At 42.1% G+C, this 27,783-nt stretch overlaps 1 protein-coding gene across 1 annotated transcript; it reads right to left on the minus strand.

The window, feature by feature from the left end:
• Positions 1–914: 914 nt before the first annotated feature.
• On the minus strand, positions 915–27,575 carry axl (AXL receptor tyrosine kinase). Its single transcript, XM_029446135.1, has 20 exons — positions 27,413–27,575; positions 23,023–23,233; positions 22,463–22,563; positions 22,155–22,337; positions 18,866–18,946; positions 18,625–18,740; positions 15,913–16,108; positions 11,395–11,534; positions 11,150–11,294; positions 10,713–10,730; positions 9,486–9,615; positions 9,116–9,207; positions 7,003–7,098; positions 6,651–6,728; positions 6,056–6,148; positions 5,392–5,513; positions 4,706–4,815; positions 4,319–4,478; positions 2,820–2,956; positions 915–1,969 (listed from the first exon to the last, which is right to left on the minus strand). Exons 1-20 carry the CDS (start codon positions 27,573–27,575, stop codon positions 1,525–1,527), a joined length of 2,817 nt encoding a protein of 938 aa, XP_029301995.1. The 3' UTR covers positions 915–1,524.
• Positions 27,576–27,783: the final 208 nt, after the last annotated feature.

Genomic DNA, 27,783 nt, shown 5'->3' on the forward strand with positions numbered 1-27,783 from the left:
CTTGAGAATTTAAAACACAAAATGAAAAAGCGTAAAAGATATACAAACTATAAACAAACAGACAATGATATAAAAACATTAGTGCAAAGTTGTAGAAAAACAAAAATCAGCATTAAAAAAAATTACAAAATGTGTAATAACACTGTGCTTGAGCCAAAAACAAAGGTGAGGAGCTTATCCCGCCTTTCGCCTTGGGTAACTCCATCTTGTCCGTACCAACCCTCAGTCCATCCACCTGCCTCTGATTATTTGTACCCTCGTGATTTGACCAGTACCTCTGTCCCTGTTGAGCAAAGTCTCCCGTTCCTGAGTTACAACAAAGATGTATAGACTAGTTGAATCAGGACATTTACAGGTGTTTCGCCTGTTAGTGAGGAAAGAGTTGCATTGTGTGAACTGTAAATGGCTCATGGTGCTTAATGCACAAGTAGCAGTACGACCCCTCTAGAGGATGCAGGGGTCATTATTACAGCGCTACATTAGGATAGCATACAAACTCAGTGTGGATCAATACGATGGAGGTTCCTCATTCAAAACAGCTTCACACGAAAGTCTCTAAAGCCTGCAGTGGAATGTTATTTACTTTGAACATTTTGGTCTCTTTTATTCTTTAGCTGTTGTTCCTCATTTAATAAAATCATAATTCATTCATATTCGGTTGCTGTAGGGTAAACGTCTTCTAACTTCAGTTGAGGGATTTCTGTGGGGAGAGAAGATCCTACCATCCTACCATAGCTCAAAGTTAAGCTAACTCTTCTTATTGTCCTTCATAAACTGTATCAATATCAGCAGACAGTCGTCTTCATCAGATGATACCTTCAGTGAAAAAGACACTGCTGCTTAGTCCTTTCCTTCCCACCAGTCCTCGGTTATTTTTGCTCACAGGAGCAGGGATTCAGAGGGGTGACGTTTCACTTTCCTCAGCTCACAAGTTCAAGCTCCTGAGTGTGTTTGGTTGTAGATTCAGCCTGGCAGTGTCTGAGCTGGTTTCACGATCAGATTCTTTAGCTTCACGTGAAGGAGATCGATCTGCTGTATACAGGTAGTTGTGCAGATGTAGTATTGTATTGCTATAGCGCCGGGGAATTAGGTTTGTTTGATTGTGCTGCAGTGTACGAGGGCAACAATGTGTGCTCTAAACTTGTTCACCCACTGTCTATCGTTGGTAACAGTGTTCCTTCGGCTACATTAATCACACATGAACTTTTACACTCACTTGGAAATGTGATCATTTCAGAAGAGAGAGGCTTGACAAAGGAAATAATCCCAATCCTTCACTTCCTTGGAATGCATTCGGCTGTGTGTGTGTGTGTGTGTGTGTGTGTGTGTGTGTGTGTGTGTGTGTGTGTGTGTGTGTGTGTGTGTGTGTGTGTGTGTGTGTGTGTGTGTATTTGTGCAAAATATGTATGTAGGGGCATATTAGGTGTCTTACAATCAGTAGCAAGAGGCTTGATCTCGTTCTTGGACTTGAGTTAAAGGATGGCACACTTTGGCGAGTCTTGTCATTTCTTAAGAGTGAAGCCATCACTGCCAGGGCATTTTCCTGGACCCTTCCCTGTCCTCCAGCAGGTCCACAGTCAGGGTGGGGTTGGGAGTGGAGTGGCAGGATGGTTGTAGAGGCAGTGTAGCTGTGGAAGACAACACCGGCATGTCCAGGCTCTCCAGGGAGTCAGCCAGGACTTTTGTCTCGTGTTGGGGACAGAGGACGTAGCGGTTGGGGTGGTGGACCTCCACTGTGGTCACTGAGCCCAGACCCTTCAGGCAGAGAGGGGACGGCCCCCCGATGGGGTCACGGCCACCGACAGCCCCTAGCTCCATGGAAGACTCGTCCATGTTGACGTACAAGATCTCATCTGGGTCCTGGGTGTCCGGCAGATCCTCAAGGGCCTTTTCCAGCTCGCAGCGCTGGGCCTCAAAGGATGGGCGATCCTTGGGGCTCAGCAGCCAGCAGGAGAACATCAGGGAGTAGCTGTGGAGGAGGAAGACACGGTTATTGTATACTTAATGTTAGCACATTGGTAAAGCATGGGGAAAATATTAACACTTCATTGTACAGGGCCAATAGTTGCTTATTAATTTCCTAGAAATAAACATATATGTTGTATGTAATTACTTAGTACAGGACAATGTTATTTGGCCATAATTATAGATTATAGTTAATTATAATACTTTTTTTATCTTAGCCTAGAAATGATTTTCCCCACAAACAGACAACCGATGAATATTAATTATTATGACTTATTTTTCTTTAAATAACTGGATATTTCTATGAAATTCCGAATACCTATTCTATCTTTGCCTATTCTTATCTATTCATGGTTCCTCAAACAAGTGTATTGTCTCAGAAAAGTATCTACATTGTTCCTATAATTAGTAGACAAATAAACATTATCTTCTCTGGAATGTCCTAGGACATTATGCTTTGAAACTTGTTAAGTAATGTGTTATCTGCAAATTAAGAAACAAGCTGCTATTCAAAGTGCTGTTTAGGGTTAAATTAATTTCAAAATGGAATAATAAATCATAAAAATACCAGAATGTTGTGTCTTAAGCTTATTACCAGGAAGGGTGCACACTTTTCAAATTGGGGAAATCTGAAAGTGTGTTTTTTAAGAATATGTAAGACACATGGAAAACATTCAGAGCATCTTCTGAGCTCCTTGAAAATCAGATAGACTGGAATAGTTTTTAGCCTCCAGCCTTGATTGCTTTGTGGCAATAATGTACTTCTCATCATGAAGCAAAACATTTCCAAGATATTACATCATCTGCTGAGTTTGTTTTGTGAGGAATGTGAAAATGAAGGAGCCGACACTCACATGCTGTCCAGACAGTCTGGAGGCTGTTTGAGACGGTTTCCTTGTCTCAAATAATCATAAATCTCACTGTTTTCGACCCCAGGGTACGGAGTCTGGCCCCGTGTGGCAATTTCCCACATGGTGACTCCAAACGACCACTGAGAGAGACAGAGAGAGATGGAGGAAAGAAGTGGGACATAGAAAAGATTAAGAGAGGGGGAAGGGTTCACAAGTTTTGAATTCCTTAAGGTTTTACACACCTTGCCACACACTCGTCAAACATGAACTGGTCAAACACTCTTCCACTTTGGGAATAACACAGACATGTTTTTCTAGGCTTTCTGGAAATCCTACTTTTACATACAAAAGAATGCACATCCCTTTTAACGCTTACACAGCATGAACATTTTCACATATGCATGGAAACCAGGGCCCCTCAAGCATACAGTCCCATCATCAGCTGTTACTGTTCACATCGGTCACAGATGTGGGTAATCATATGTATGCACAGCATATTCTACTGGAAATGGAAAACATTTAGCTCAATACATCAGAGCGTTGTCTTCATCTGCTATTTTAATTTCTTCTATATTATATTATTTTAATTCTGCTATTTTATGCTATTTTTTTAATGCTACTTCAAACTCATTTACATCATCACTGTGATTATTGTCCTGTAAATGCTCTTATTCTGTCTAATCTTGTACTAATTGTTATGTTTCTGCTGTGAAGCACTTTGGGCTGCAATTTTTGTATGAAAGGTGCTATACAAATAAAGCTTATTATTATTATTATTATTATTAATATTATTATTATTCATGAGTTTATTGAAATAGTGCTTAGCTCAGTATAAAAAAATAAAAATAGTGAAAAAATTATAATTGAATAAATAATGGACTCAAATTCTCCAGTTTATGTAACTTGTGAGGACATTGTATTGACTTCATTTCCTGGAGGGTAAACTTTTCCATTCTCAAATTGCTTGGCAGAGAACTATTCCAATAGACACCAATTTGTCAAAATGTCAGAACATCCACAGAAACTTCTCAAACCAGTCCTGCAGCATCATTTACATTTCCACTATCCATCCATATGCTTAGTATGTTCTAAACACACATAGTTAAAATATGTCTAAAATGCATTATGATGCAGGGTGCTTTAAGAAGGTTCTATGGAGGTTTGGATACTTGCTTCTGGGAAATGTATCACCACTAAAACAATCCACTGTAACCTTTCAGGTCATTTCTGGTCTTTTAAAGTATTGATACTGAAAATTATGATTACAATCATAATTCCACCCATAAACTAAAGTCAAATAACCCTAAAATAATAATAATAATAATAATAATGGGAAGTGAGTCCCCACAATGCACGCACACACGCACACACACACACACACACACACACACACGCACACACACACACACACACACACACACACACACACACACACACACACACACACACACACACACACACACACACACACACACACACTCACACACAGTAGGTGAACTAACCACATCACTCTTGGTGGTGTAGACGCGATCAGCCAAGCTTTCGATAGCGATCCATTTGACGGGCATCTTCGAGATCCGGCCCTGCCTGTAGTAGTCTCCATTGTAGATCTTCTTGGAGAGGCCAAAGTCGGCCACACAGACATTCATGTTCTCATTCAGCCTGAGGCAGAACAAAACACAGGTTACAGCGCTGCATTTTTTAAAGAAATGTGTATTCAGGCGGTGGTGGTAAGTAAAAAAGTACATTCGTCCAAGTGCTTTAAAGTTTGAGATATTTAAGCATTTTATTTTGATACTTTATACTTAATCTCCTCTTCGTGAGAAAGAGCAAGTGATAACAAATACAGGAACCGAGAGAGTAAAATGTGGAATTGTGATTGTGCTTACATGCAGTTGCGAGCGGCAAGGTCTCTGTGAATGAAGTTCTTGCTGCTGAGGTATTCCATCCCTCGGGCAATGTCAGTCATAAACTTTACCAGCATTTGAGACGGGAGGTACTGCAGACAGCACAGAGAGAAAAAGGTTTTAGACACACAGCTGACATTTATTTTCTGCTCAGCAGAGGGCACTAGAGTCCATTGTTCAGCCTGAACTGAGTGCTCCTTATCCCAGAGACTAACAGCCTCCTCCTGTAGGAAGAATAGGGTTGAACACCACTGTGTTTTTGAATGTTTGCCGAACTCATAGATGTTTCAACATTCTGTAGGAATCTTGTTTTGATTACGCTTGTGTTTCTCAACCCTGGCTCTTTGGGGACTTACTGCGTATTGCAGTTCTCAATTCCAAAAAACATCTCATCCATTAATGAGTAATACTACAGATAAGCAACAGCAGACACATATCTTGTGTTTTCATGATCTCAAGAGTGTACACGTTGCCAAAAAGGCGTGGCTGGGGACTGTAAGTGTACGTGTATGTTGACCTTTGGATCCCATTTTGCTGACAGACATACATGTGAACATATGAACCAATTAAGCTGTTCACTTGTGGGGGACTGTATGCGTGTGACTGCCTGCGTTTGCACATGTGCATGTTGCTGACTCGGTGCTTTTACTGTTTGAAATCAGACTAACCACAGGACAGTCTCCCAGCCGTGAGTATAGCAGATAGCTGTGCAGGTCTCCGTGTTTCATATAGGGCAGGATGACCACAGGGGAGGGGTACCCTTCACTCTCCACAGTCTGCAGACACACACCTGTAAAAACACATCAGCTAAGTGTCACACACATACATGTTCTGTCAATTAAGACGCTTTTACTCATATTCTCAAGCTCAGTCTTGAATTTGCTAATAAAATAAGGCAGTATTTTAAAGGTTCACTCAACTTACAAAACATAGACATATTTACCTTTAGTGGTATTTATGCATGCACATATGTATAGTTTCATTTGCAGATTTTGAGATATTTGTCTCAAACTTTTTTCCCTCCTACCCAAAAAACATTTAGTCTTTCACTGTTACTCTCGAAAATCTACAGAAAATGCAATAAATCAGAAAGCAGTTCAATTGAGAATAGTTTATAATTAAATCCACTTATTGTAAGTCACTTTGGATAAAAGCTAAATTAACATAATGACGCTTAGACAGTATTAATATGAAGACACATGGCTAATTAAATAACAAAATAAAAAAACAGTATAAGAGAGAAAACATGTTGTTTTGTTATTTTAATTATTATTTTAAATGATTTTAATTAGCTGATGCTTGACATGCCAGGCAACATGAATCCTGACTCACCTAGAAGTCTCATGACATTGGGGTGGTCAAACTCTTTCATGCAGGCGGCCTCACGGAGAAAATCTTCCATCTCTGAGCGGGTACAGATGGCAACTGGGGAGGAGACGGTACAGAGGTGAGACCATGTGATTTATATAGCTCATGGCAGACGCTGCCAGGTTGAGAAGATGCCGGGGTTAGAAATAAACTTGTATTCAAATAATTATTTAATTTTATTGTTTTGGCTCCTGCATTTATTAAACCATGCTTAAATACATGTTCGCAGTTCCTACCTCTAAGTTTGTTTTAACTGCGTCGCCACAGCTTGAAACTGGCAGAAATCTCACATAACAGGGTGGTGCTGTTAAAGTTCATCTTTTCCCCTTTACTTTTCTTATACTATTGTCTTTACTTTGGCACTACAGTCAATGTGGGGTCAACTTCTTCTTCTGCCAATATTTTTTACAAGTTGTCTGTTTTCTGCTCAAAAAGTGCATTTTCTGTCCCCCAACACTTGTTCATTTTTGACCCGAGGGGATGTCCGTCAATTGGCCTGTGTTCCCATGATGAAGGGATTCATTGTGGTGGTTGCTGAGTACTTTTACTGTCTACTCACTCTTCATAGTCTTGACAGCAACTTTGAGGGCAGACTCCTCCTGAGTCAGCAGCCCCTCCATCACAGAGCCAAACTCCCCTGAAGACAGAAATTAAAACACAGTCAAACACCCAGTTTAGATGCAACAACATTAAATGTCTTATTAAACAGTGAAGAGCGGACAGGTCTCCTGACTTCACAGAGTACAGGGCTATGAGATGATCACATGTTAAACTGTTAAACTATAGACAGGTTCTAAGAATTACCCTTTCACCTTGCTGTTTGTCAGGCACTCCCTGTAATAAACTGTACATATTAACTCCAGAGATCCTAGAAAGGAGACCGATACATAAAACAAAAAACAAAGCAGTACCTTCTCCCAGGGTCTTTCCCAGGGTTAGTTTATGTCTGTCCACCATCACATCTTGGAGCTTCTGCTTCAGCTCGTCGCTGATGCCCAGGCTGTTCACTGAGAAGCAAAAAATAAGGAATTTTAATGGTGTTCGAGGCCCAAAGCACTTTAATGAACAACAGTGAAGAAGAAAAAAACAGCCAGACTATAAAACCAGTATGCACGACACTAAGCCAAAAACAAAGTGTTAATAAACACTTCCAGCTTGAATAACAATGGGAATAAGACTATAACAAAACCAGCCTGTCTACTTGTAAAACTATTGAACTAATTAAATCTTTTTAGTTTTCATCTTTTTGGTTTTTTTGCAAAGGAATGCATTTTTATTTTTTATAAGATTACATTATTTGATTTTGCAATAATGTAATTAATAATTCAGTATTTTAATGCAATAAAACATCTTCCAAAAATACAAAAGAAAACCTACTCTAAATGTCAATTTCATAGCACTTTTAAAAGTATTAAACTTTGAGTACACACTGCAATTATATTTCTTTGTGAAAATATGATTAAACATAAAATAAATAAATCCTCAACTAAAACCAGCAAACCCGAAAACTAAAACTTAGTGCAGCTGAAAATAGAGTCAAAGCTATACTAAAAAAATCCCAAACTATAAATCCACCGTGCAGCGTATCTGTCATGAGAGAGTATCTCCGAGTTGAGGTCAGAAGATTTAAGCTGGTTTAAATATTCCTGATTCCCTTCAACCAGCTGGCTGTCAGTGAGCAGCAGCCCGCGCTACAGACTCTCTGTTTTCACATCTGGGCCAGAATATGACAAGGTAACGACATGCATCCGAGATCCCTCTCCAGCTGCTGCTACACTATAAATCTGCCACACGTCCAACAACAATGTAGTCAGTCCACAGGCATGTTCCAACACATGCAGGCGTGACCAGCCATTAGCCAATGCATGCAATAACCGCCGCCCCAGGGTTTCGACTTTGTCCTGAGAATTGGCCAAAATGACTGGTCATCAGCAGCGTAAATCCCGCCCAAATCCCTCCAATCTGACCCCTTCCTTTATTCCCAGTGAGCTTTCCCCCATTCACTCAGGGTACACATTATCTCCTCATCTCCTTTTTGTTTTGGCTGGTCTCATTTTACTGAATAAGTTTCAGTTTTGCCTTTCCCCTGGCCTCTTTGTGGCTGCGGCAAGCTGAGACTTGTGTATGAGGTCTACACAAATATTGTGCGTACACCTGGGACAATGTCACAGCTTGAATGTGACCCAGCTGTGTGAAATGTGAGTCTTCATGCCGTGTTTACAGGTACGTATCTCTGTCTGTAATCACAAGGACTTGCAGGGACTGCTGGCTGGTGATAGCACACAAACCACTGCAAACGGCTGCTTGCGTTCCACCGCTACGAGGTCGCAGCTCCACCTGGACGAGACTTGAAACTCACGCTTTACTCCCCAAAGGTAAACTGACCTCCAATCAGAGAAGTGAAGTAACTCCTCGTCTGTTGTTACAGGCTGCTTGAGTTTAACATCTTGTTCATACGAGGGGTACGTCAAGTCACACGCTCCCCTTTCTCACAATCTGCTGCTATCTTGATGTCACCTCCCCCGTGCCGCCTCCTTCCTCTGCTCTGCTCTGTCAGTAAAATGCCTCAAATATAGTCAAATTGAATTCTGCCCTTCACGCCTGATTATACTGCGCACAACTTCACAAATAGATTTACTGCAAATCTAATTGATATGATTCTAAAAAGATATATTGCGTTAAAGAGTAAAAGGGGAACAGTGTTGTTGTGGAACATGTCAGCTGACTCAATGAATCAACCCATGGTTGTTCGCATTTCTGCCTTTGGTCAACTAAACAGACCAAAGCTGTGACTCCTGTCTTGAAATGCGAAGTGTAATTGTGTCATTACAGCCAAATAGTGACTTCCATTTACTGTTGGATCCAAGCCCAGAGCGTGAGAGAAGATGCTGTTATGCTACCTTTATTGTATCGCTATCTATCCTGAGGACATAGGCAGGTTTGGTCATGCTGAGAGACTCATCTCTTCAGGAGGAAATATAAAGTCGCATCTTTCTGAGTAACATGCAGGGGCACGGAACTCACGGGTTGCTTCTGTCGTCCTGCGGCTGTAGGTGCGGCGAGCGCGGTACCTGACCACCAGCTCTCCGCTCTCCATCATGGGTTCAAACGCCTCACTGTGAATGCATACAACATATAAATCAGGGCAAAACACAATGAGAGGTCTCTCCAGCAGATGCGTAAACACAGCTGAAAACATGGCATGCCTCCATAATTCACAAGAGTTATTGTTGGTCTTTCAAAACAGATGGCTACAACTTTGTCCAAATGCTTCAGAAAATCATGCAAGTGAGGCAACTAGTCCATGGAGCTGAAAAACACTGAAGGTTTTTGGTTTGGCACAGCAATTGAGTCCCTCCCTAACACCCACGAGGAGCGGCAACGGCCTACGCACCCAAAACGCGTCTCCTTGCGCCGCAGCTTGGCCACATAAACAGCCATGAGCACAGCTATGGACACAGCGCCGGCAATGGCCATCACCACATACCACCAGTGCCAGGAAAAAGCCGGTGGAGATGACGGACCTGAGAGGAGGACAGAGACAGATCAGGGTTTAGTGCTGTGTGCCTTTTAAAGTGAAGAGAACATGCAGGATTATGGAGCCCCTAAAGTGACAAAAAGCAGGGATTCTGTGTTGATTTATTTGATCAACTTGAGGCAAAACAAAAGAATGTAAAGCTGCGTAATTATTGATACAATCAGTAACAATCTAGTTACTGCTTCATGTGGTGCCACATTGCAAATGTACAATTTTAAAAACATGTATGTGCTTGGCAGAATCCTCTCACAAGAACATTTATACACAGTCATTACTGCCTTGTTAGAAAACAATGTTTACTTATTTAATACACATGCAGCATTATCGTGAGGGAAAATATGTTTCAGCTGGTGAAATTGACTAAGTGACCTCAGTCCCGCCCTCTATATTTGTTGAGCTAAATCTAAACATTTCTACTCTAAAAATACAGTATGTTCCTTTTTTTCCTCATTCTCAAAACATCTACTTTGTCTGAGTTCTTGCTGTCCCATCGCTCACATCAAACGTATTCCCAGCTACCCCCCTCCCCCCCCCCTCAAAGCTACTGGTATTCTTTCACAACCTCCACCCACTGTTTTCAACTTTTCCTCTAATTCACACTCCCCCTCCCCCGTCTTGCCTTGCCTCTTTTTATCTGCCATTCTTGTTGTTTGAATTGTCTGTCTGGCTCTATTAGACTAAGCAAATAGAGATGCTACACTGTTCCTGCCTGTTATAAATATTTATGATGCGTCTTCCCATTCACCCCACCATCCCCTCTTCCCCTTTCCCCTTTCCCGTCTCTCTCTCTCTCTCTCTCTCTCTCTCTCTCTCTCTCTCTCTCTCTCTCTCTCTCTCTCTCTCTCTCTCTCTCTCTCTCTCTCTCTGAGATCCTCTCTTCTCTTTTTTCTCTTCCTTCCCTTTTTTCTCTGAGATACACAGGAAGGAACTTTCAGTCTTTTGGAGGAACCCAGTGACAGAGAATAAGAAAGAGAAGTCCTGTGGTGGAAAAAACACCATGAGCTCATTTCCACTGTCACTGTGTCATTAAGTTTCACAGAAGACAAGGTTTTAGGATTTGACATGAAAAGCCTCATTACTCACCCCTGAATTCCTCCATTTCTGTGAAAGAAAAGAAAGCAGAACTCATGTCAATATGTTGACTGTCAGGAGTAAAATTATGCATTTTGTTTTGTAAGAGCTAAAATAACATCCTCTCAGAATTGAAATGAAACAACATCTGATACCTTCTAAATTCATTATGGCTCTGCTAGACAGAAAGAAAATCTTATTCGACTAACACTAACATTTTTGAGTTTTGTTGAGTTAGTCGACAGATCTGTAAAACTGAGTTTCTCCCCAAACAATCATGCAAAAGCAGCCACTTGATATCTTGTGTTGTGCTCATAAGTTCCTTAAAAATGAGTCATGCAGCATGAAAAAAGCATAAAAATAGTAATTTGACTAAAGAAATCTTAGGGGTGCAGCCCGAGTTATTTTTCATATTTTCATTAGTAGTTTTGACATTTGTTTTCACTCACCAGGAGCAATAAGTGTCAGGGTCTGTGTGGGGGTCCAGGGTCCTTGCCCCGCCCCTGTATAGGCACACACTCGGAAAGACACATTGGAAAGGGGGACAGACAGATTGATTGACAGCTCAGTATCCAATCCAGTGTCCATGACAAACTGTCAACAAAAGCAAAGAGGGAGACAGTCAGAATCAAGCAGATTGGATATTTTCTTTATATCTGATTTGATGAACATTGTGTGAGCGTCCCAGACTGACCTGTTGTGCGGCAGGTGTGCTGTACTCCACCATGTAGCCCTGTAGTTCTCCATTCAGCCTCCCTGGAGGCCCCTCCCACGTCATCAGAACCTCTGTCCCGTTTAGCACCGCGCTCACGTTAACAGGCGGGTTTTCTGGTACTGAAAGCAAAAAAAGTTAACTTAACGGCGTTTCACTTCTCTCCCACTTACATGGAGTTCTACTTGTAGAGTTGTTAGTCAAATCGGGTAAGCATGTGGCTCAGGGTGTGGCGGTGTACGTGTCAAAATATTTTGGGTATGACTGAGGAGTCTGCAGTGCTGTGACTGTGGGCTTCGTGGCCTGGGGCCAGTGGGCTGGGGGTTAGCCAGGCGTGTGTTGTTTTGACAGCCTGCAGCCTCTAGGGTGTGGATAACTACAACAGCTGGAAGGGGAAGATGTCAGAGAACGTGGAGAATTAAGCTTTATTAGGTAAAGAAAAAAGGCTAGCTAAGGGCACCACAGACACGGGGCGATTAGCTGAGTTCAGAAGCCACGGTTGGACAACCTCAAATGGACACATGCTGAGGCCTGTGTCTCCCTCCTTCATGCTGTGCTTCCTCTTCTGTCCATCCCTATTTCTGCTTCATTCTCTCGCCTTCCCTTTTCTTTGCTGGCTCTCAGAGATTTCAGAGATTTAAAAAAAAGGCTGCTGGCGGCCCAAATACCCAGTGGAGAGAAAAAACCTAGCTGAATAAAACGCTAGAAATAGTGCGAGGAATTTATGTAAGTATGTGTGTTTGTGTGTGTGTGTGTGTGTGTGTGTGTGTGTGTGTGTGTGTGTGTGTGTGTGTGTGTGTGTGTGTGTGTGTGTGTGTGATTTATGCTCTGTACAGCACAGAAATCCAAGAACCTTTTCTCAAGGAGACGACGTTAGTTAAAGCTCTCTTTGTCTTTGCTTCTCCCTCTCTCTGCAGGCTTACAAACTCACACAAACTAACTGGACACACACACACACACACACACTCACGCACACACACATGCACACACCAAGTCAGTATGAGTTTGGGAAACACGACCCAGCCTATATGGATGATGTTATCAGGAAGCGTTTGGCGGATGATTGTTTCCACATGCAGTCCCTGTTCTGCCTGCCAGCGGCAACAACAACAACCTCCAAGTCAAGTTCGTTCCAGCAGTTCGTCTCCACCTATGATCCGTCATCTGTGGGTCTCCCCCCTCTCTCTGTGCCTCCTCCTTCTCCACCTCTGTGTTGCCCATTCTCCTTCCCTCTTCATCTTTTTTCTCTGTCCCTGTCTTCCATCCAACATGATTCCATCTCCTTCTTTCCAAGTTTTCTTCTCCCTCGCTGCCTCCTCTGTGGTAATGCCTCTCTCTTTTTTGTCATGGAGCTATGAGTTCAAGAGAACAGAGATGTTAACTGTTGGCGTGGAGGAGGGGGAGAAACAGTTGAAAAAGCTCCAGTTGAGAGATTTGGGGAGGTTTAAAAGGAAAAACTAAATGTGTGCTGGTGCTGTTTTCTGAAATGCAGAAACTACAGGGACATCCCAGTTGTTCCCAGGCTTGGCTTGGCAAGAGGCTGAGAAACAAACACGTTTGAGCCACAATTAGTTCACAGCAGAAGAGGTTAACATCTGCATCCATGGCAGACTACTGTTTCACATCCTGTTTCGGGCTGCTATTGAAGAAGTAGTGTCGTATAACCATGCTTGGAAGCATTTAAACATCATTCGGAGGCAAGGCTGTTCCTCTTTCTGTAGGCTTCAACTTGTCCTCTCACTCTCCGGGTGGGTCAACACGTGGATGGAAAAGGGTCATTCTGGAGCCAGAAATTGACTCATAACATTGGGATCTGTTCTCCATAAATAAAACAAACTCAGCACTACACAGGAAACATGTTTCCCTGATCTTCTCTCAGCACGAATGTTAGTGTCATCAAAAATGTCACAACTTTTATGGACATCCATCTATTTTCTTTTATGGAGCAACAGACTGTTGTTCTATCTTCAACAAACAGAGTCCTTTGTATTTTTGCTGGCAGTAGGATTAAATAGGAATAAATGTGACACATGTGTGTGTTGTACCACGTCGCCATGACTCACTTACACCAAAACGGTGAGTTTGGGTGTCACTTTAGAGGTACAGACCGTGTGACAAACCATGTAAAAAGTACACAACAACCAGTCTTAGTGTTTGTCTTCCTTTCATTTCTAGAGTTATTGTAGGAAGTGAAAGGATAATGCGTTTACAGAATGGATCTCATAATCTCATAACAGCTTTAGGATTAGGGGGGACATGGGTCGTCTCGCTTCCTCTCCCACCAATCAACCCCCCCCCCCCCGGGGAAAATAGTGGGCTTTGGGAAAATAGCAAAATTAGTGTTTTCTTAAAGCGCCCTCTTCCCTCAGTTCCCTGCTCGTCTATCCATTCCTTGCCTTCTCCCACCATCAACCCCTTGTTTTGTTTTTCCCACAGTGCCTAGCTGTGTGCTCTGGAAAAGGAAATCACAGGTCATCTGAGGTCAGCAAAAAAGGGGGGAAATGAGAGATGAAGTGAAGTTGAAAGAATGGATTCAGAAAAAAACCCTTGTGTTTCCTTGTTTGATGTACTGTTTAGTAGGATTTGAACTACTGCAACAAAATGAGAACTAGTCGACTTGAGGGAAACGGAGGATGGATATGAGAACAAAAAAGAATCCAGCAGGAGAAGAGTCTGTAGTGAAGTGAAACACTCAAGAATTAATGTGGAGACAGAGGAGCAGCAACTGGTGATGTTTGTGGCAGGATGACACATGTAAAGAGATTGTGAAGCACATATCTGCGCAATTTACAAATGACAAACAAATGACAAAAAGACTTCAGGCTCAACAATAGAGCCTTATGGGAGTTTTGTCGCACTGAAACAGAGAGAGATGTGGAAAATATACTTCTCCCCTTCATTCTCTCACTCCCTTTGACCTGCCCTGCCTCCTGAACTATCTTTGACCAGCAGCCAAATCTTATCTTCTACTTCTTTTGTTCATCCTCGGACTCATTAAGTGCAGAGACGGCTGCCGGAGATGAAACAATATTGTCCAAAGGGAAAGTAGATAATTTGGCAACACAGAGGATTCTTCCACAGAAACAAAACAAAGTTCACTATAACTTTGTTGAATAAAGAACTGAAACTTGAAAATCCCGACTGTAGCCAGCATATCTCAAAACCACAGTTTGTCCTTCTCCCTTAAAGTAGCTTTTCAAGGCTACTTCTCCATTTTTCTATTTATGAGAAAAGCCATGCTGAAGTGTTTTCAGATTACGAGCAGCTTCCATTATGGAAAGCCCTCATCATCCCTCCTGTAGCATATCTCTGCTCTTAGTGGACGATGTTTCCATTCCTATTCATCCAGGGATAGAGACAGCATGAGCTGGCATGGAAAATCCCACCTCAGTTTAAACTCAAACACACAGCAGCCTAGCGTTTCAGTTTGGACAGAGTGCTGCGATCCTAACTGAAGCCTTTCAGGAGAGTTTTACGTCCACCCACCCTTTCCTCGTCTACGTCTCCACCTACTCTGTCCCAGCAATACCAGTCAGCCTTCTAGCTCAAGAGTTTACATTTGGAAGTTTGCAGAGGTATAGTGACTCGTGTCTGGTATTCTTTATAAACACAGATTTAAGTTGAAGGGCCACAGGAAGGGATATTATGACTAACAGTGCACTGTAACTCGATTCTCCTTGTTATCATACTGAATCAAACTGACAAGCAGTCGACATAACTTAGGTGCAGGGATTTCAATTCACCTCAAAAACAAACTCAGAAAATTTTTTGTTGGTACAAAAAAAGAAGAATCACGTGTTGATGATGATTAAGAGCAGCCCATTGTCTTTCATTAAGCTGTCAAATACTCATCAATGTGACTAGAGATGAAAATACCAAATACTCACAGCCATTAACTGCCTGAGCAAACAATAAAAGAGTTAATATCAGAAGTGTAGATTACAGGCTAAAGTTTGACTCGAGAAACAATTTTGACCTAGTAAAATCCGGAAACAATAAAAAACCAATAAGAAAGCACCATACATCTTTCATATTTCATTATCAGGCCTGCACAATCTAATGTATGTGAAATACACGAACACAGCTTTTAAATGCTGTATCATTATAATTGCAGCTGAAAAGTTACAATTTGCCTTTGAAGACTTGTGACTTGCTTCTTGGTAAATTCCACTCTGCAAGGCTCGACATTTTTAGCAGTAAAACATACAGTTACTGTGATTGTAATAGTACATCCTGGTTATTTATGTGCAAATGTGGAATGCAAACATAATACTTCATAGTTCCATAAAATGATCCTTGGTACACCCTTCAAAGCAACTTAACCATGCTAGCCGCGATGTAGCATCTGTCTAGTGCTGGTTACTGTACACAGCAGGAGTGGGAGGGACTTGGACTCAATCGGTAGCCAGATAACACAGCCTTGAGTCACTTCAGAGGAGTTGACCCCACACACACACATCCAGGATGAAAACAAACATCTCCTCACTTGGGAGGACTCACCTCCTTCTTTGGTGCGTAGCTCCACCCAGGGCGACCAGTCAGATGGGCCCTGGCTGCTGTGACAGGCCACCCTGACAGCATAGAGGCTGTGGGGCTCCAGCTCCCCGATGAGGTGCGCCGCTGGTGGGATGTTCACATTCTGGTTGTGGATCATCTTATCTGGGCCTGCTGTGACGGACTCTCCTGAATGTTTGGCCTGAAACATTCAGATAAAAATCTTTTATCATTTTTATTTACCACATTGACATGTTTTAATTAAAAACAAAAAATACTGCTAAGGAGATAGACAGCTGCCCGACACACTGGATTTTATATTGTGAGGTTATTATGAGGTTATTATGAGGGAATGGCACAAACAGGAGGAGGATGCTGGTCTTCCAGTGCAAACAGATCTAAATTCAAAGCTTTTGGAAATGGCATATAGTAGAAGAACTGAATAATTGATGAAGAAATCACTTCCAACATGTTCATAATTCTAAATAAAGCCATACAAACACAAGTGCAGAGCAAAGAAACCATTTTTGATAGAAAGGAACTGGATTCAAATGAGGTGATCTGGTATTAATTACCAATATTGTTATTATCGGTAAAACAATTGCATATAAAAAGTGTTAAATCATTGCTGAAAATAGGTGGTTAAAAATACTTGTGAATGTTGGAAATCAACATTTGATGAAAAAGGGTATGTCTTTTAATACTTAACTTAAGGATCACAGTTGGTCAACAGGAGTTACTTTTTATTTATTAAGTTATACGTTTAGAGAAACTTCAGTATTTATACTTTCTGCAAAGTATAAATATTTAGTTGTTTCTCTCTTGAAGTCTGTGCATAATGGTGGTGGGGGGATGGCTATTAAGTGCTAATTGCCAAAATGTCATAAAATCTGCTTGCTGTTTTGAACTTGACCCAGGCTCAGTAAGGTGCACTGAAAGCAGAACCCATCAACTAAAGATCCCAGGCGGGAACCTGCTGTCTCTGCAAACTCTCTGTGGTAAACACATTTAAAGAGGAACATAGCGCAGGAAAAAATCCTTCATTGCAGCAATCTTAAAACCACATTAAAGTTGTCCGTCTGGACCATTATTCTGATGTGTTGCTCATTATCAAGCAGCTCCTGCAGGCTACTGGCCGCACTTCACAGAGAGAAAGAGCTGAATACATATAAAGAATCGACCAAATGAGCAGCCACACAAACAGATTGGCTTTGTGTGTACAGCAGGTGCTGTTGTTCTCTTGCTTTGACAATGACTTTAAAGGAGTCATATGATGCTCTTTTTCATGTTCATATTTGTATCTTGGGTTTCTCTTAGAACATGCAGCAAAATATATTATTTTTCTCATACTGTCCGTCTGAATATACTTGAATCTGTATGTACTCCTGTCTCTTTCAGTTCCCCTTAAAGCCCATTCGGCTCTGATTGGTCAGTGTATCCGGGGCTTCTGTATTTGCGCTCTCGGCGTCTCTGCAACGTGATTGCAGCCGGGGAATGACTGTTACAGAGTGTATCCGCACTTTCTACGTATATACAGTATAGTTGTGACATCACAAACCTACAAAAGTCCTGACGGCTCATTTAAAAGCACATTTTCTCTCTCACTTTTTAAAATATATGACCTTTAAAAATAATAATAAAGAGTATGCAGAGGTCACATGAGTAGCTGATTGGGAGATTTTCCCTCATGTTGTGAGTTAGGTGGTGTGATACAAAGGAATATTAGGTTGTATGAATGTGTCTGCATGAATGTGTCTGCATGAATGTGTCTGTATGAATGTGTCTGTATGAATGTGTCTGTGTGTGACACAGAGAGAGCGAGTAATTCCTGATTTGATGAATCACAGTCCAGCCTGTAAACAAGTGTGTTTAATCTAATTGTACAGCTCAGTCACACTTCAGCCTCACATTCCTCTTGTATGGCTCAGACCCACAATACCTGCTGTCTCTGAGTGTTCCTGTTTTCTTTCACTGACTTTGTTTCTTTTTTTCTTTGTTTCTTTTTTCTTTGTTTCTTTCTTTGTTTCTTTCTTTGTTTCTTTATTTCTTTCTTTATTTCTGTGCTTCTTTGTTTCTTTTTTTATGCTTCCTTTGTGCAGCACAGTAACATCTTTCTGCTCTCTGCTTTGTAACTTTTTTCATGTTTCTCTTTGCCTCACAATGGACCGTTAAATTCAGATTTCTGCCCCATTCTGCTGAAGCCGGCCCCTCGCCTTGTTCCCCTGTGAGGCTGAGGGGGTGAGGGAGGGCTGAGGGGGAGAAGGGAGGGGGCAAGAACAGCAAGAGGTATGAGGGGCAGCTTTATTAGAACCAGACGTTTAGGGGTGGTGCTGCACTGCTCCCTTCTCCAGGAGAAAAATGTTCCTCTTCTCAGCTACGAGCCGTAATGGCCACAGAGCGGGATAGTGGCAGAGAGACACTGACAGAGAGAGAGAGAGGGAGTGGTGCTACATAAGATTAGTCCAGGAGGCCACTTTCCCAGAGTGAAACCTGATCCACTGGTACATGAATAAAGCAGGGAGGGGTAGAGGATGGGTTAAGAGAAGAAAAGAAAAGCAAGCTCTCTTTTCTTTAAAGTTAGGCTTGCAAGAGGTAAAGCAGAGTCCCGCAAATAGAAGGAGAGTATTTGTTTAACATGCAGGTCAAACAGTCAGCAGTGACTAGATTTCTCAGCTAGTTGTGGTATTCTCTTCTCACATGTATCTCATGTTGCCTCACCTGAACAGAGCAACGGATTATTGGATAGTCGCCTCCAAAACCAGGCTGCCATGATATACGGAGACTGGTCGGAGTGATCTCCACAGCTCTCAGATGCTGGGGCTGGGATGAGAGAACTAAAGAAAGACACAATAATACATCATAAATAAAAATGTAACAATGGGTAATATTGCAATTGACAATTTTAAACTTGAAAAGTATATCTAAAGTGGATAAAGACAGACATGTGTGTGCTTCCTACCAGTGATGGTACCAGATCCAGAGGTGGCCACACCTTTGCGGTTATGGGCCTCACAAGAAAAAGTGCTGGTCCTGTTCAAACCTGGAAATGAAACAGAGAAATGAAACAATGTGTGAAGCGGGAATATTCGAGGGGGGGGGGGGGCTTTTAAAACTAAGAATTCCTTACTCAGCATGCTGAGTTGCACCTAATGTTGATGTGAGAACAAACGGTGTGAAAGTTCAAACCGAAGTGAGAATAATGTGAGGTTAATAGTTTCCATAAGGTAACGGGATCTCTGTCAACAGTATTGTAATTAGTTTTGGGGTTAGCATGTGTTTGTTGATGTGATAGTACATTTTTGAGGGATTGGCCTGCATAATAATCATTCTGGCATTTCAGCAAAATCCGTCTAGTCGTGGTCCTCTAAAGGTAGAAATGTGTCCTGTAAAGTCCTGCAGCACTTGTTAAAACTGGTAACAGTGTGTCTGCTCATTTTTAAACCTTTTATTTTCGTTTACATTGCCACTGTCAGCTTAGTATATATCACATTCTAGTGTTGGGTACTAACATGCATTATTCAAAACAAGACCTGTTATAATTGTATTGACATACACATACTAATGCAACGCCTTCATCCACACACCTTTTCACTAAAAATGTTTTAAAATCCAGCTATGTTGTCTCGATATCGATGTAGAAGATAAATCTTCTTGAAAAGAATCAATAGATGTTTGCAGAGTGAGCAGCTGATTTGATGATTTGCAGGTTAGGATAAGGATAAGCATTGTCTATATAGGTTTTGTAGGCTTCTAGGTTGTCAATTGTAATATTACCCATTGTTACATTTTTATTTATGATGTATTATTGTGTCTTTCTTTAGTTCTCTCATCCCAGCCCCAGCATCTGAGAGCTGTAACCTGTTCTAGGTTACTGTTACTGTAATTTCATTTATTTCTTCCTGTTAAATACTGTTGAAACAATCCAAGTTGTCTTTTGACCTTCAAATCACTTACAGGGTAAAGACTGTATTCTTATACCAGATTAAGTCTTAACTAGCAACTTATCTTTATATTAAAAACCCTGCACTCCTCCTTGAACTTAAGAATCTCTAAGACTGCACGATTGCGGTTCTTCATGCCTGCAGCTTGACATTTTTTTTGCAGTGCAGTTTTGAGAACAAAGAGAGCGGTCGTGCTGGGGTCCAGGTGTAAAAGGCTGAGCTGCTGCCTTCAACAGGCTGGGGCTCCTCTAAAGGGGGCAAAACACTGTGACACACACTGACTTTAACAGAGAATGAGTCCTCTCACAAAGTGACTCACAGCGTGCTCACACACTTGAATCATTCCACAACACAACACAGGCTTACACACACACATACTGCAACATGTGACATTCAACTTTTACCACTGTTATCTAACACCCCGACATTGTCAATCAGCCACAAACTGAGGCTCGAACAGTATCGCGCAGTGTCGCTCTGCGCTGACGGCACCATGCCTCCATTGTATTGTGGCCGGAAAAAGAACAGGGGGTACGATCCTCGCTGGGTGAAGCGGGGGATTGTGAGAGAGGAAAAGCAGGGAGAGAGGGAGGGGTGAGGGATGACCACTGGCTGTGTGGGAGAATGAACTGCTCATCAGGCCATCTCAGAATTGCGCAACTCACCCTTCTGTCTCTTTCCTTCCACATCAGCAAACCGCAACACAACATCCCCTGACCAGCTGAAAATGTCATAATCACTCACTAGAAATAACTCCTGAGCTTATGAGCATCACAGTATTGAGCAACATTGTTAAAGGGATGTTCAGATGTTTTGAAGTGGGGTTGTAGGAGGTCCCAGTTTGAGGAAACAGAAAGTAACAACAGCAAGGAAGCATTGTACTGCTGTGGAGGGGGCAGCAGCAAAACATATTTTAGCTACCTAAAAGAAAGGCCCACTCAAAGAAAACATCAATATCATGTCATTTTAGATGTTTTTATGACTTTACCTTGCTGTGAGAAAGCTATACAGTCTATGTCTACAACAAAGAACTGAAGCCATTGTCTATGCTCTCGCCAAAGCAACCAGACTCTTTAGAAAAAAATGTAATTTTGCCTCAATCGGTGAGCTTGTTTGTGGTAATGTGTAACTTTGGTGAATCCAAACTAACCATTTGACAAACTAAAGTTATACAATAATACAAACAAAGTAACCAAACGAGGCAACGATAGACCAGCAACTAGGCATAAGAAGAGCTCTGGGGCCTACACTAAACTACCTCAGAAGTTACATGAAGATGTGTTGCTCTTGATTCATGCCATTTCTCTTTATGGGCCTATTGAAAGAGTATTTGTGTTTGGACCTGTGGTCTGCCAGAGCAGCTGTCCATTCCAGAGATGTGAGTGTAGGATACCGTCAAACCTGGTCAGCACCAGCCAGCCAGCTCTGGTGAGTCAAAACAGAACCGCTGCTCCTCCCTCCTCCCTCCCTTCCTCCCTCCGTCTGCACGCTCTGCTCTTCCTGTTCTGCCACTACTGGACTTAACACTGGCCAGCTATCTGGCAGGCAGCTGTGGTTTGCTGTGGTCAGCATCTGTGGTCAACCCTCTTCCTTTCTCTTCTTTTTTCTGTTATGTCCCTATGTCCTCTGCCCATCTACTTATCTCCTCCCAATATGTCCTCTTGCGCCTGCTGCTCTGCCTTTACTCATCAACCGCACAACCACAAGGCACGTCCTCAATGGATCCACTGGCACTGTGCCAGCCTGCTCTCTCTGAGAGGGTGGTTTTCTTTTGGTGTTTTGTTTAAGTCACTGAGGGGGATTTGGAAGCCTATGAAACTATAGAAGATAGTTACTGTGTAGCTTTTGAAGCAGTACATTATAATCAGTGTAAATGGATTAAATTAAAACCAATGATTTGGAAATGGTCTTGTTTCCAGGAGTTTTAAAACGTAGCTACTTGGGGCCACAGGCTGCGGTCAGCGACTTCTTATATGACTAATGCAGAGCTGAAATAAGCGGTGGATTAATCGACTTGGCAGAAATCATGAAACATTTGGAAAACTGATTAATTGTCTAATTCTTTAATCAATAATCTTGTGTTTTGGACTGTCGATCAAATAGTTTTTCACATTTTATAGACTAAACACTTACAGTCACAGACAGTTTCAGTGAAACTGTGTCACTGATCACTGATCACTGGACTGTATTAGTGCAAAGTGAGAGAGTCCTTGAGGAGTTGATTGAGGCTGCATGTATTAATGCATCTGACTGAGCTGTGTACATGTGGCCTTGACTGCTGAGGTAATAGAGAGTGAAAGGTGATACCTGTGAGGTTGAGTGTGGAGGGAGACAGAGCCACCTGGTCGTTCAGGGAGTTGAGTGGAGCGCCGTCCTGCAGCCAGATGACCCTGACTGGCTCTGGAGGTCCGTGTGCCACACAGCTCAAGCTCAGGGATACGTTGGCTATTATAGACGTGTGCTGGGGCTCCACAGAGAAATGTGGAAGGCCTAAGAAAGAATTAGCTGAATCAGGGTCTCAACTCTTTTAACAATCCAAATAAAACTGTAGCACTAAGAGGAAAAGTGCTTATTATTTGCAGCTGTGTTCAACAGCGAGCTGTAGTTGAACTCACCCTCCAGCTGAATGCTTCCCTCCTCAGACATAGTCTGGTGGCTTTCTGACAGAACTGCACATCGATAGGAGCCCATGTCGGGAAGCTGGACCTTCTCAATACTGTTGAGTCCAATAAAGATTTGACAGGTTTTTTTAAGGTTTTAATCAAGCAATGACAAACCAAAACTGATACAACTGGGTGATAGAGGCAGAAAGATGCACAGACCCTGATTGCTTTCCTTGCAAATGTTGCCATCCAATCATACCGGGATTAAATACATGAAGCTACACAGGCACATGGGAAATTGATTGGGTTGTAGCATTTATATAAGACTTATTTTCAAAGTGTTCCACAGTAGCAGGAAGTCAACATGGTGGTGACGGAATCCAGCAACAGTACTGGTTAAACTAGGCGAGGGTTAGGTGGAGGAACAGGAACTACATACAATCACAGCAGATGCATGAATGACATTTTTAGGCCAGGTGTGGCAGCCTCACAGCAGATGAACCTTCATCTTTAAATCTCATGCACTGATGACAAAGCAGCTAGCATGTGTAGCAGAGAAAACTGCTGCCTACCTGAGCGAGCTCATGATGGTCCAACTGTTGCTGCCAGTGTGGACTTGGAACTGATTGGTGTCTGCGTACTGAAGTGGCACACCGTCTCTCAGCCAGAGCACATCAGGGGGGTCTTCTTCCTCGTCCCCCGTCCCCTTCAGGGTGCAGTGCATCTTAACAGGTTTACCCAGCGAAGAAATGATAGCATTGGGACTCCGCTCAAACTCCAAATCTTTAATTAAGACAGAGAGGAATCAGGATTAGGGTTAATTAAAATGACAAGTAAAGACTTGGAACTAGTTTATCTGCCAGTCGGTAAAATAAACCTTACAAACAGCTCACATTTACAACATGGTGCCTGTTACCCTTTCTAAAGATGCTATGCTGCTAGATCTTATGGTTATGATGCTTCACATAGAAATTACACAGGAATTTGACATAGGAAATATGGAGGGAATATGGAGGAGTATGCAATATCTTTTCATTTAAGTGGTTTAAACCGCTCAAACATTTTTGCCAGCAGGTGACTAACAACACAAATGGATGATGCCTTAGTTCCTTTAAAAAATTACTTGTTTTGTGTTTTCTTTCAACATGACCATACTTGAAAGGCCCATAAATAAAAGCAGGGTAGTTAAATATTATGAATTATTAATCAATTATTTGATGAATGACTAATCTAACTAGTATGATGAATTAATAATTAACTAATGATTATTAATTAATGAGTAATACATTGACTGTTTTTTATTGATTTATCTTCAAATAGTTTGTTTTATCCAGAACACAAAGTTTAGTGACACAAAACACAGAAAAACAGCAAATCTTGACATTTGTGTTTAATGAATGCCCTAACACTTAATTAATTACCTAAATTGTTGGCAATTAATCAACATTACTGAAAACTTCATTTGGTTGTGTGCTCGTTCTGATAAAGGTTCATTCGTGCGGGACAGGCTTGACTGTGCTATCGCTGAGCTATGATAACAACAGGTGAGTTTATCCACCACCACACTGAGTTATCTTGTGTCCCTCACTGACGGAGGGGCTGACCTGAGAAGGACAGAGCTGATAGTGGGACAAAGGCTCCTTGTTAGAGGACGCACGGCTGCTCCTGCTGCACTGACAGTGTCAGAGCACACAGAGCTCAACGCAAACACTAAACAGGGTTTCTCTGCAACAGACGGGCCTGCAGGTCGTCTGCCACTATGTCTGTGAATCTGACTAAAAATGGCGCAGTGAAGATCATCATTAATGTGATGAGCATAATCTGGTTCTGCTCTTAAGACATTCAACAGAAATGAAAGATAATTGTGGCAATGCAGAGGTATGCATGCTGTGTCCAAGATAAAAGAAAGGCCACAGCCTTGCAGTACAAACACACATTTTGGAAGAACGCATACATAGATCTTTCCTGCAGGGATCTTTCTTCTACAGCATCAAATAAAAATGCCAAACATCCATATAGCACGCCAAGGCTCTCCTTAACTACTCCTTGTCTTGATAAAATCAACAAAAGATTAAATAATATGAGAAAGTGCAAACTTGGCCTGTGTTCTTGAACTTCATGGAGAGAATAAATCACTCTTGTTTCACTGAGTGATGCCTGTAAAGATTTTCTCAAGCTTGTCAACCCGCCCACCTAGTCTGTTTCATGGCCAACCTTCAACCCCTGACCCCTTCACTGTGACCCCAGAGGACTCCACTGCAACCCATCCCACGCTAACACACACATAAACACACATAATTCAGCCACTGAAAACAGACAGTTAATGTAAATAGCACACATTTGCAGCACTTATTTTACTCATAAGTAGAACATGCCTTTGATTCTGTAAAAGTGCATGTAATCCACACACACACACACACACACACACACTGCATTGAAAAAGCTTGTTCTGGGAGTGTGCAATAAATGAAGGGGCCCGCTGAGTCTCTGCTTCACCGCCTCTCTGTCTCTGTGTGCTTTTTGGCGTTAAAAGTCATTCCTCCCTTTCTTTTTAAGCTTGGCTGAGCTCTTTCAAGAATCTGCATGGCCTTGACTTTGTTTTTTCTTCAGTGAAATGTTGAACAAAAACAGCCCAACTTTCTGTCTCCGCTTCTGAATGCTGCATTCATATAATAATAAGCTTGTAAACCTTTTATGAGAATGCAGAGGTAGACGGATAGAGCAGGCCATGGTAAACTGTGTGTGTGTGTGTGTGTGTGAGTGTGTGTGTGTGTGTGTGTGTGTGGCCTGTCTCTAGTGATTCATTTGTGCTTAACTACTCCATCTCCTCCCTTTTGTCCCCTGAATTCCCTCGAGGTCCCACACTTTTTTTCATGATCTCCCTCTTTCCAGCCCGTCTCTTCTACTAGTCTCTCTCTCTCTCTCTCTCTCTGTCTCTGTCTCTCTCTCTCTCTCTCTCTCTCTCTCTCTCTCTCTCTCTCTCTCTCTCTCTCTCTCTCTCTCTCTCTCTCTCTCTCTCTGTCTCTCTCTGTCTCTCTGTCTCAGAAAATGTTAAATGTCAGAGGACATGCACATACCAAAAATACCCAACACAGTCCGAGCATTTATCCTCCTCTCACTCCCTCCTTTATCTTTCTGGCTTTTTAACGCTACGTAGTTCAGCCCCTCCATTCACTGCCGCGCCTTTGCCCTTTTCCTCGTTTAGCCTCCTTTTCATGCCATTCTTTGGATTCATCGCTACACATTTTGCCACCTCCCCTCCCAACTCCTACCCCTCCACTCTTGCCCCCTTACCCCATCCATCATTTCGATGCTTGCGTCTGAGTCAGACCGGCTCTGACTACAAACCAAAGCATTTGCCCCCTTCTGGACCCCTCTTTATCCCCTCACTCCTGGGCCACAGCCATCCCTACATCCAAATAGGAACTGAGACATCAGGAAAAATTATCTTTGAAAACATCAGTCTGATCTTATAAATCACAGCGGAGTCTAGTAATCTCTGTCCCTCCTGGTCATACATCTGCTGAGGGCAGAGGTACAGCTCCCACAGCGACAGCGTGACCATAATGGTCAAAACACATGAGCTGACAGGTGGAGGCCCCTCCATGTTTTCACCCACTATTTATAGTAGAAGATGGAATTGCTCACAGCGATTGTTAGAAGGACTTCTGAATGATGGATGGCAGACCACACTGATGTAAAATGACCTGGTATTTAAATACCTTGGGTTTGTTAATTGATGACCACTTGTTTTTTAAGGCGTATATCCACACTGCTGAAGTTTTTACTTGGATTTCACTTTAGAAAAAAGTCATGTTTTCCTTTTGGTGTGAAAATATAATTGGTGGAGTCTACCTCTTCAGCTGTCATTGTTACGGTTGTACATGAATGCCTTACTGTCTTCACATGCTGGATAGCCTGTAATTATGGGTTTTTGAGATACAATAAAAACTATTGATCTCGTACTCCCCATTGTGTTTCATATTCAAAAGGGAAGTGGCCTGCTGTACACATGACGTCAGTCACAGGTGTGTTTTTATCTTGGTAAAAATTCCTACCTAGTTATCTTCTCTTTGTTGATCCTAAAGTCAGAACTGAATTGGGAAAGATGCTTTCAGACTTTCTGCCCTGACTTCATGGAACAATCTACAGACTGATCTTAAACTTCCAAACAGCAATGCTGAAATCTACTGAGTACAGGTTGTCTTTGTGCTCTTATGTAAAATGAATTATTCATTATTGAAACTTTGTGTTGCTGCTATCCTTGGCCAGTTCTTCTTAGAAAGAGTATTTGAAAAGTATTTGATCGTAATGGGACTGATGAGTCACTGGTTTCCACCTTTCTTTAGAACAAAACAGCAGATTTTCTCTATGTTGCTATATGATTGTGAACTGAGATTATCTGACTTCCCAGCAAGATTTATTTTAAGCCTCTGCCCTTTCCCTGCCTGGAATACATCTCTTAAAAATTCCACAGTATTCCGGAAATGCCAAAACTGGTGGGAAAACTGGTCTGGATACCTGGTTTGTTCCCAGCAAGAGTGAAAAACATGCAGAAGTGTTCATGCTGCACCTGATCTCACCAACATGACCCCTCTGCACTCAAAACAAACACACTCTCCTCCATCGCCTGTGTACCTGATGTCACTGAATCAGCAGAATACAAGCCTGATTGAGCCAATAAAACTAATCCTTTACTTGTTTTCCTTCATCACCTTGTTTTAAAAGGCTTTACGAGTGTAATGAATTCCTTCATGTCGGCCAGATGTTGAACTCACTTGCAGCTGTGGTTGCACTCGCCACCCCAAAGCAAATGTATTTAATGAGTTAGGAGCAGACGGCTTACTGAGCTAATTGCTCATTACGATGTTTTTCTCTCGCACTAAAGCCGAGAAATAACCGTTTTGTTAGTCAGTTGGATGAAAAGGCTGCTGCGGGTGCTCGGTTCCAACTAAACCTTACCTGTCAGTGTTCCGGCGGTTACTGGCCTCCAAGCAGAAATAAGGACAGTGAGGATCCAAAACGACCATTTAGACCCGATCATGGTTTTTCTTGACAGGAGATCACCTCTGAAAATGTGCTTCATGAAAAGAGCATTCATCTTGGAAACACCACCGGACTCCATCACCGCATCTCAGCTGCTCAAAGATTCAAAGATGAGCGATGAAAAAGTTGTGTTGTGAGTCAGTCAGATGCTGAAAATGTGATTATCCACAGATGCGACCAAAGTAAACCGGATCCCGTAGTTTCAGTTCCCTTTTTAAGGAGACAGAGTATAACAAAAAAAGAAACTCCGCGCTGCTGAAAAGTATTTTTCTCCTTACGCCGTTGTT

Source organism: Cottoperca gobio, chromosome 13, assembly GCF_900634415.1.
Source record: "Cottoperca gobio chromosome 13, fCotGob3.1, whole genome shotgun sequence".
Taxonomy (NCBI): Eukaryota; Metazoa; Chordata; class Actinopteri; order Perciformes; family Bovichtidae; genus Cottoperca; species Cottoperca gobio.